Source organism: Vanacampus margaritifer, chromosome 1 (assembly GCF_051991255.1).
Source record: "Vanacampus margaritifer isolate UIUO_Vmar chromosome 1, RoL_Vmar_1.0, whole genome shotgun sequence".
In the NCBI taxonomy this organism is placed as follows: domain Eukaryota; kingdom Metazoa; phylum Chordata; class Actinopteri; order Syngnathiformes; family Syngnathidae; genus Vanacampus; species Vanacampus margaritifer.
In genome coordinates this window covers 11062878-11073801 of record NC_135432.1, presented here as the reverse complement: position 1 = coordinate 11073801, position 10924 = coordinate 11062878, and the positions used below count along the sequence as shown (strand labels likewise).

Sequence of the window (10924 nt, the reverse complement as noted above, 5' to 3'; positions counted from 1 at the left end):
GTTGTTTTGTTGAAATCCTGTCTGCCTCTCCGTGCTTTATCTGCTGTTTTATGCACACAGCAAAACTGAATACAGTATATAACACACAAGTAATTTAATACATTAGACTGACTAATTAGAAGGACAACTATTTAGATTAAGATTACCTGAGGACGTGGAGAGGAAAAAAAAAGAGGCTCCTGCGCTGTAGTACCGTAGTTTTAAATATAGATGGGGGTGTTGCACTCCGCTATTTTCATCTTTTGGCGAGTGGGTTGTGCAAAAAGACTCGGTCCTGTACTTGAACAGGACATACACATTTTCAGCCTATTTTTTTCCTTTTCAACAAAATAAATTATGGACACAATTGAATTCAAAAGGACCATTAATAAAGTCAGTCCTTTCATTGTTCCTAAAATCAATAAATAGGTCACGTCATTCAAATTCCAAGGCACATCTGGTTGGAATAATTCCATTCCTCTTTAAAATAATAATAGTAATAAAATAACAAAAACATCACCTCGCATCTCTGGATCATTTTCCCACTCACAAAGTTAGTTGTTCATGGTGCTTGTTTTGTTTATATGGCAAATAACATTGCTGTGACATTCGGCCTCTGCTGTCGTATTGCATTGCAATGAGCCAAGTACTGCTATGAGAAAGTATTTACCCCCTTTTAAAAATCGCATTTTTTGCAGTTTCCACACTTTAATCTGATTAGGGGGTAAGATTTTCAAATGAATGTGAAGATCAGACAAAAACATAAGTAAGCAAAAAATGTGGTGTTTAAATGGAAAGTGATACATTAAGAGAAACAATTTCCTTACCATTTTATTCCGAAAGTGTTCAAATGAGCATCTCTTGGCGATATATGGTCCAAGTGTGACTTTTCCAAGCTGACAGTGGTGGAGAATTCAGCTCTGCATGGGTGTGGGGAAGAAGTGCGAAGAATGGGGGGTGCAGCCAGACCAAATGCCCGGTGAGCGGTGGGATGCGCGCCGAAAACCCGCACATTTGCCTAAAAATTGAACTTAGCAAGGAAGTTGGCATACAGTACCTGGTAATCAGTCATAATAAGTCAGGACACTTGTGTGTTTTTTGTTAGTAGAATGAAAACCAGTTACAACTCTGACTTTTTTTGTAAAATATATTTTGGTCAAAATGCTGATTTGCAAAAATACATGTGTGCAATGGATGAGGCCTTACACAGAGTGGAGATTTCTGTTCACTTCCATGCCAGGTTTTCGGAATGCTGCATTACGGTAAGGCTAACTGCTAAGCTACTCAACTGCAGAATTAAGACACTCTGCAATCTGGCCCAATACATAACAGGTGTATTGCTAGATTTCTCCCACACAAAACAGCATTACACCATCTTCAATAAACTACCACTACGATATGCTTTTCATTCAAATCACATATATTAAATATTATAAATCAAATATGCATTTATTAACAAGTAGTGTAGTTCTTTCAAACAAATTAATTTCTTGCACTTGTGTCGCAGTCAAGTGCAAATTCTGCATGCACGAGTGAGGAGATGGCACACATTTGGCAATCACTGCTCATCCCTCATGCATGTCATTAGGGCAACTTAAGTCTGCCAAGTGGCCTCCAAAACGGTTCATTAGTCATCATTTGCTTCCAAAAGACAAATGTGACGCTCCGACTTTCTGGAATGTACGCCAGTGTGCCCGCAAACAACACACATGCACATTTTTCTACGAAGTCATTCATATTGTCTTCATCTACGGGCCGGTCGTTCTATTCTCTCTTTCCCACAAGTTTCGTTCATATTCCTTTGCTTCTATTAAGAGCAACCTTCCCAAGTTTGACACCGCTCCTCCTCTTCGCCTCAGTTCCTGGTGAAGCTGAAGATCATGGACTACAGCCGGGTTCAAGTGATGTTTTATTGGCTAGCTAGAAAGTTATTGCCCGGTTCCTTGACTTGAATGCCGGTTTAAGGACAACTACACTAAAAAAAAAAAAAACTAAAAAAAACAGCGACCTCTGGTGCCACAAAGGAAAATTGCCAGAAGGGCCACCTTTGGAGAGGCAATTCCTTTTCAAATGTAAACTAGTCTTTAATTTAAAAGGAAGAAACTGTAATTGAACACTGATCAAGTTCAGTTAAAGGTCAAGATTTTTCCTTTCAGAGGAATAGCGGGAGCAAAACTTGAAAATAAATACACTATATGAAGACGAAGCACGCTATGCTGTCTTATCTACACAATGCAAGTAGTCTTCCTTCATGTAAAAAAAAAAAAAAAAAAATGCCAGTGCACACTAATTTTGGTAGACGGTAAGGCATTCAGTTTAAGCAAAAATGTTGGAGATGAAGTCCCGGAATCGTTTGGCGTACTGCTCGGGGTGTACGGTGGAGATTTCAGCACCCGCCTGTGGCAGAGAGGCACAAGACCAGCAGGTCACAATTCAGCAAGCACAAAGCCTGACAAGCGCAACTGCTCACCCTCCTCCCCCCCTCCTTCACCTTCCTCCCTTCTGTCGCGTGTCATACTCACCCCATGTTTGACGGTCTTGGCTGCGTGAGCTGCTTTCTTCTTGGTGTCATATTGAGTCAAGACATCGATCAGACCCATGAAGTAGACCTCCCTCTGAAGGGCGCCTGCAACAAAAAGACAACATTGTGATAATGCTCATTTGTTTGGGTGGAGCTTCTGTGTTTGATGCGGAAAACTCTGTATCAGGGATAGTGCATATTAATAAACATTTTAGTACATATTAAGAGTTGTCAAACAATTAATTTTTTTTAATCAGATTAATCACATCTTAGAATTTTGATGAATCACGATCAATCGCTTAATAAAAAAGAGACTTTGTTAATCAACATTTTTTCCCCGCCAAATTTGAAGAGCACCAGGTTATGTGTTCATTCTTTTGACATTTAATGTAATGAGGACGTCTTCCACATTTTTTGATCCACTGCATACGCTCCTCCTCTTTTTCTAATCAGTTAATTACTTGCATAATTTAAAATGGAAAAAAAATGACCCCAATATTTTGACATGAACAAATATTCTAAATGTGATACGCAAACATTTATTAAATGCTTTACTTTAATGCATGCAATTATGTTTATTGCTAAAACACAGGTGCTACCTTAAAAGTAGCCACCCGCTGTCACGCTAAAGGATAATCTATGGTCAAAATGAATAGTGCGATTAATCTTATAATTATTTAATTATAAATGTATGATTAATGCAAAAAAAAAAGTTATTAATTAATCAATTAACACTTTAACTTTGACAGCACTAGTACATATGTAAGAATTAGCCAAAAAGCAATTTTTCGTCTGCAGTCCCGAGACAGATCAATCAAGTGTGACTGACTAATCAGCCAGCTGATTATCACGGCCGGTATTTGGCCTTTTCAAAACAATAAATCAGAGTTTTGCTGTTTAAATGCCAATATAATCTTATTTACTCATGAAACAGTTAACGCTGCACAGTATGTATTGGCAGGATGGAAAGAGCATACCTATTTGAATATTTGTTTTTACTAATTGGCTGATTAACTGGGTATATTCCAATAATTTTCTGCCAAATATCAGAATTGGTATCGGCCCCCCAAAAAACTATTATGGTCGGTCACCACTTTAGAATAATGACATACTACATCACATCCACACACGTGCTCACCAGGGCAGCTCCCGACAGCGTAGACATCCACGTAAGGATCAAACTCGCCAGGTCCGAGAGGTTTGCAGCAGGACATGTAACCGGCGATTCCCTCCGGAGACGTGCCGTAAGATCCCACGGCGGGGCCGCCGGGGGCCAAGCCGTTCTCCGCTTCCTGGTCTTCCTCATTAGAAACCTCTTCGCCTTCCTCCTCGTCCCTCTCGGCGCGGCCGACGTCGTGGATGCCGAGCAGCAGGCTGTAGTCCATGATCTTCAGCTTCACCAGGAACTGAGAAGAGAAGCGATGTGAAACTTTGGAAGGTTTCTCTGAACCCATTAAGGCCTAACGCGCCTGCCAAAACATGCCTCTAAAACTTATGGGGGACTTTAGAATCACTCCCGAAAACCTGAAGTTTTCCTGCAAAGTCAACAATATTGTCAATGCCTACTTAATAATTGGTATCTTAGCTCCTGAAACAGATAATTCCAAAAACATTACAGCGCTTGCACCTGTGGTGTTCACACAAAAGTTTAAGTTTATTATTTAAGTTTATTATCACAAACCTTCAATATATGTTTTTTTTAAATCGACAAACAACTATTGCATCTGCAGGTATATTTACTTTCAACACTGGAGCGCAGTTGTAATGTAATGTAATTATTCGTCATCTATTCCGTTACTACAAAGCCGTCGAAAGTTTCAACATCCTCATTGTTTACAAACAAATTTCTTAACAATACGCCACTGTCAACTGGTTACACTGTTTCGAAGTCCTCCCGCCGTCGTCAAACGGCATAATTTATTTCATAACTCCAACGAATCTGCATCAGCCATGAATGCTCCAATACAATTCCAAGACATGCTACGAGGCCCACGTCACCCTCTCGTGTATATTCTGATGCATTTCATCGGCTAAGAGAGCAAGAAGCAATAGAATATGAAAGGGAAGGAAAATTGTGGGGACGCGAGAGTAGAACTTCACACCACATTTTATGAGGCCAAAGATTAGAGCAGCATATTAATTAGGAACTCATTCACTGCCAGATGTTTTAAAAGCAGATTGTCAACAGCCATTCCAGAATATTTTGACTTGATAATTCAAGAGCCACAGAATGGTGTGCTCGGTCACAAATTATAAGCAACAAAACCTACCAAAAGAAGAGTAGACTTTTCTTTCAACCTAGTGTGCTAGTCAATATAGAATAAACTTGTCTTTAAATTGGATATCAAATTGAAATTACAAGAGTGAAGGGGAAAACAATTGCACTTAATACAGTAAACCTCTAGTGACATAAGCAGAACCCTGCTACTAATGGTGAGAAAAAAAACTCACTGCCCCATTTTTTCTCCAATGCTTCAGCTCTAGTCAAAAGTAGCTCAAGGACGCAGAGACGCAGCAAGGCATCACGTTTGCGCTGCTCGGCTCACCTCCACGTCCCGATTAAGTTTCTCCATGAACTTCTCCTTCTGCTCATCTGTGACGTACACCTTCTGCATGTTGTTCCTGAAGTCCATGTCCTTATAGGTGGGAAGCTCTTTACCCTGATGAATTGTACCATTGAAGCACAGTCAAAACATTCCGTGATTCAAACACAGTTCGTGATGATGAGAAAAGAAATGATCAGAAAAGTCAGGGCGGCTTTTTACTCGTTCTTTGTCGCTCGCTTCCCGGTCCACCAGAGAACCCTGCAGAGATAACAAGAATGAATCTCTGCATTGTTTTTAAACGTTTCACACCAAATACCAACAACAACAAAAAAACTGTATCCTATACTAACCTATCTGTTTGACAACTTGATTTATACAGCACTTTCACCAATTCTAGCTTTGTGTTAACTAAATAGACCCACAATTCACATTGAGTGGCACAATTGAGAAAAAAATTAAGATCGCTATTTCAGTATACATACAGCACTTTTGCCACTTTTGTTTGGTGGAAGTGCCGTGAGGTTCTTCTCATTTAAAACGTGTGCCTCGGCTCAACCAATGCTGGGAAAGACGAGCTTGGGGGCGGCAGTGCAAGCGAGAAGCAGAGTGTGTCCTCACCTTTAGGTCGTACTTCCTGTGTACCACCATTCTGTGGCTGAACATGTTCCTCATGACGATCAGGTAGGTCTCTTCGCTCTCCACGCTAACCCGGTACATTCCCAGGAACTGAGGCAGCAGGGTACTCCCGTGACACTTCACTATATGCTTGAGGGGCGCAGACAACAAAATAGGACATTCATTCATATCACAGCAGTTGATATCCTTGACAGGACAACCTCAGAAATTGTTGTTGTAGCCAACCCCCACAAATAAGTGTAAATATAAGCCAGGAAGGGGGAATGACTGCCTCTAAAAAAGCTGAGAGAATACTGACTGAACAAAATGGACTGTACAAAACAACCAAACACTGACAAACAAGATATGCAATTTCTTCTGCCAACTCACCATTATTGTCATGAGATTGTGTTTTGATTCGTTTTTTTGTTTCTATTTTCCGTGTGCGTGTGCGCATGCGTCAGAATATTCCAGTTTGGTCAGCCATCCCAGACAAACGAGTAGGGGGAATTTGCATGTCAACAAATGGCATCATACTCTGAAATAATAGAAGCTAAATGGCTAAATGGATGGAGAATCCAATAAGATGTTTTAAAACAAGCCTGTCTGATTTAACATAAGAAAAGTTGTTGATTTAGGGCACAATGTTAGTGTGTTGTCAAAAAATAAGCTACAGTAAATGTGGTGTGTAACCAATGTAATAATGGTACAGGACATAAACAAGTCACATGCTTTTCATCATGGAAGACAAAAAAGCGGTTCAGTTGTATTAAACTTTAAGTTTCATCTTTAAGAATAATATTTTTTCAGACATTACCTTACTATTTTTTATTTAACGTAACTTAGGCATAGTACATTTTAATTCAAGTAATTTTTGTTTAGTTTTTCTAGTGTTGAAGAGCAGCGTTGATGTTCAAAGTGTGAATAATGTTCCGGTGGATTCAATATATTCTTCAGGTCATGAGACCTCTGTCAGATTTTTGATGAAGACTTCCTTTTAACTATATGACTATACTTTAAATGTTAGTCAAGATGGTAGTCCGTGGAGAATGGAATTTTTTTGAGGTGTTACTTTTTGTAAAAAGTCTGGGAGCCACTATCAAAATGAACAGTGGAAAAAAGTTCCAATCAGGAACATTAAGGTGAACGAGACTTTGTGTATTTAAAAAATAATAATTATAAAAAATAAAAAAAAACAATCTTGGATGTTAAACGTATTATTAGTCACTGCAATCTCCTACAGACTACAACAGTGAATAATATTCAAATATTTAGGACAACTGCTCACACGTGTGGTGTAAAAGTGAAAAATAGCCTCTGGCATGTGCTCATTTGGGAAATTCTTTCACAAAAGTGAAGGTTACAGATGGAATAAGTAGGACATGCAGCCAGCAGGAGACGAGCAACGCTGGGTTCTCCTCACTGGGGAGTTTCAATATAGTGGCACCTTTTGCAATCACAACCAAAATAGGATGCATCGCATGTACAGGATTCATGTCACCTTTCCATCGACATTTACATTGCATGGACACCAGAGGTGGCAGAAGTCCTTGCACACTAAGTAAAACTACAGATACTTATGTCATTTTACATACATACAGTAAGTAAAAGTGAAATAAAGTACATTGACATGTTCTTAAGTAAAAAGCAAAGATGAATTTTTGCTGTCAATTTTATACACAATACCTGCTTTGTTACCTTAGCAAGATGAAATGTACTTTGCCCATTTATTAGCTTCCCTCTTTTATTAACTTACATAATGCACATTATAAGGTGGGATGGGAAAAAAATATGTTACATGTCACATTATTGTTTAAGAGCTAGCCAACAACAACAAAGTTTTTTCAGTAGAATATATATCAGGGATGTGATTTGACCAAAGTGAAATTATCTGAAAATTTAGCCGGGGGTCTGGGGGCCGCTGGCACCCAGCTAGGCTAGCTGGCGAAGCCCCCCGGAGCTCATGGGTTTTCCGTGTTTTTAAGTACTTTCAATGCACTCAACATGACAAAGAAATAGACAAAACAACAGCATAAATTTTCAATGTATATCGAACTATCCCATATAAAATGGCAGTTTTAGTCAACTCAAAATCAGTCACATTCAAAAACATTGGACTGCCTTTGCTTTTAAAAACTATCACTGAGAATATCATCATATCTAACTAATGTGATTACTAAGTTAACACATAAATAATGTTGAAGAGTTCAAATTTCATGATCAAATAATTGTATCATGACCAAATGAAAAGTAACTCATATTAGAGCATACCACAAATGTCTTTGTTATAGCAGAAGATGTTATCTGTCTGAGTCATGTGCATACACAATGAACTACAAAAAAAAAAAAAAAATCGGATTTTTTTTTTGGGGGGGGGGAGATAAAAAAAGCGGAATTCCGCGAATTAGCGGAAAAATCACATCCCTGTATATATATATTTTTTTTACGAGCGTGTGCTTTTCCGGTTGATTCGAGACCTAACCTATATACGCCGAACATCAAACAATTTGCTTACATAAGGCCATGGAAGTATAACAAACCCAATTTATAAGTGCACTGGCTGGTCTCACGGGCGGACATCCCGACTCACCTGGTGATACTCCGACAGGATGTTGTGCATGTCGGCCACGTCCTCGCCAGAGATTTGCTTGACGATCAGCGTGCGGTCGTAGGAGTTCAGGAGTAGCCCTTCTCCTTGGTCGTTGACGCTCCTCGTTGGGGGGCTGCGGGTCAAAGACACCTTGGAAGATTGGGGATAAAGACAGCCAGTTCAAAACTAAGACAAATCCATCTGTACATTTCAACATGTTTTGATGGTGAACCATACATGTCCAAACAGCTTTTAAACATTTTAGTAGACATAATAATTATAAATTGATTAATTTGTGTGTGTGCATGTGCGCGTGTGTGAAAATCCTGCTCGCCTCTTTTGCTGAGAAAAAAAGAAAAAGAAAAAGTAACTAAATGTTGATATCTGCCTGGTTATAAGGAGGAGCTTTTTCCCCTTTGTTTTGGCAAACAATGCTGGTGATAATGTGGAGGTAAAGCAATAACTGATCAGTCTATAAGTACAGAAAACTAACGAGAAGTTACCTACCTGATAATCCAGATCTTCTATACCGAAGCGCTCCCTGAGATTTCTGAAGACTTGAGGACAGTATTCCTTGAATTTAAAATGTCCAGGGAGATTTTCTCTGCGCCAAGAGAGGGAAGCATCATGATGTCATGTAACAAAAAGCATTACGGCCTCCATTGAGACGTCTTACTTGTTGAAGAGGTGGTTGTTCACTTTGATCTTTGTGTTGGCCTTGAAGTCATCAGGGAGCAACATGACAGGCACTGGAACCTGGTTCAGATCGTTAATCTGGAGAAAAATCACACCACTTTTCTAGTAAATTAAATAAAAGTGTTATTTACCTTGAAATTAAAAGCAGGCCTTTTTTTTGGAAGAAGTTTGTCATATACAAATGGGTAGTAACATATCTGATAACATGGCTGGGTTATTATAATCAGAGTTTATTGCTTAGGGTGAATTCATTCACTTTTCCCCCCTCTCTTATTGTTGCTTGAGTATTTAAAAGTGCATCACCTGTGATGTGCACTGCTGATTTTCAGCCTTTAGTCTAAACAGTAAGTGTTGTTTGTGTTGAATCAAATATTACTTTTGTAAACATCTGCGCTTACGTTGAAAAACGATCAACATTTTGAATTATTTCCTGGCATGTGTCGACATCAATTTATGGTTGTGCATTAATGAAATATTAAAGTTTTTCTTTTAACTTATTCATTGGTTAAAAAAATACATCTATCAATCGACCGTGGAATTAATCAAATTAATATCAGCCCTTATCTTTTTTACCCTTTGTTAGCAGATACTTTGTGTAAAATATTCCAGCGTTTTCTTGTGTAATTACATTTGATAATCGGATATTTAAGGAGATATACATTTAATTTTTAATACTTCGTTTAAGACCATAATGTACGACTATGAAGCGACAATGGTGAGCAAGATTTGCTGTGTGTGTGGAGCGCCTGCTAACATCCAAGCTAACAGTGCTAAGCGAGGTAGCAGCCTTAGCATGTTAGCTTAGCTTCCGGCTCACCGAGTGATTGACGCCCCACATGAAGACGCTGAGGACCGGGTCACTGGCTCGAAACACTTTGACCTTCTGCTGGACGAAGTGTTTCTTTTTCGTCTTGGTCTTGGGCGCCAGCACCACCATGGGACTGCTGCTGTTGGACGAAGCGGCCGCCGAGTTCCCCAGCGAAGCCATCACAGCCAGCCGCCGCTCAGCTAAACGAGCGAAGGTCAAAGGGCGAGCAAATGTCAGCCGTCGACCTCCTGACTAGCGTGCCACACGATGGATTTAAGCGACTTGAACGCACTTGAAGCTTCGACACAACTTCAACTACATCAGTCGTCGACATTCGGTCCCAATAAAGTTCAACCTTCTTCGTCTTCTTCATTTAGTTTACTGGTGGATTGCATCGCTTTCCTGCATACCGTCATCTACTGTTCAGGAGTGTGCATGGTGCACTATTGTTCAGGTGTTCCCTAAGGCGAGGATATTATTTCCAATTTCACAAGATTAGTCTGGAAATTCTCATTTATGAATTACAAACAGCTCCTTACTCATCTATAGATGCCAGTAATGTTTAGCATAAATGGTCTAAGGTGGTTGAAGGTCATTTTTTTGCCATTCATACAATAGAATCAGTCATGGTGAATATTTAAACTTTGTGTCCATTCAATTGCGCTAAATAACTATTTATTGCCTATTTAGCACACGTGGGGTGGGGGTGGTGCTCTTTCAAATGTCACTTATATGCAATATTCTCTGTACATTCTAAACACAATGTTTTTTGTCAGTAACATGTTTTTCCTTCTCACATGCTTTATTGTGATACTTGATGCTTTCATAATATTGTACATTGCTTACTACTGTAACCAGTAAGGCGCAGTCATTAAAGCACTGTGGATGTCTCCAACCCCCAGCAAAAAAAATAAATAATATACCTCAATGGGGGCGGAGTGGCTATGCCCATAGATCAAAACAGGATGCCCCTTCAACATGCTCCATCTACTATCGGCAACGCTCATGCCCCAGTTTGAAACCCAAGTCTAAAACTGTAGTTTTAGACCTTAAGAGAGTTTTAGACCTTAGTTTTAACCCTAGTTTTAAATCCTAAGAAGAAGAAAAACTAACCGAGTACTTTGAAACGCTGGCCCTAGTTTAAAACCTTGAACCAAGTTTAAAACCCC

General features: G+C 39.4%; 1 protein-coding gene across 1 annotated transcript; it reads right to left on the bottom strand.

The window, feature by feature from the left end:
- Positions 1-1108: 1108 nt before the first annotated feature.
- On the bottom strand, positions 1109-10162 carry pip4k2ca (phosphatidylinositol-5-phosphate 4-kinase, type II, gamma a). Its single transcript, XM_077545698.1, has 10 exons — positions 9765-10162; positions 8928-9025; positions 8759-8855; positions 8252-8401; positions 5665-5811; positions 5266-5304; positions 5047-5160; positions 3639-3906; positions 2502-2605; positions 1109-2376 (listed from the first exon to the last, which is right to left on the bottom strand). Exons 1-10 carry the CDS (start codon positions 9933-9935, stop codon positions 2296-2298), a joined length of 1269 nt encoding a protein of 422 aa, XP_077401824.1. The 5' UTR covers positions 9936-10162; the 3' UTR covers positions 1109-2295.
- Between the last annotated feature and the right edge of the window lie 762 nt (positions 10163-10924).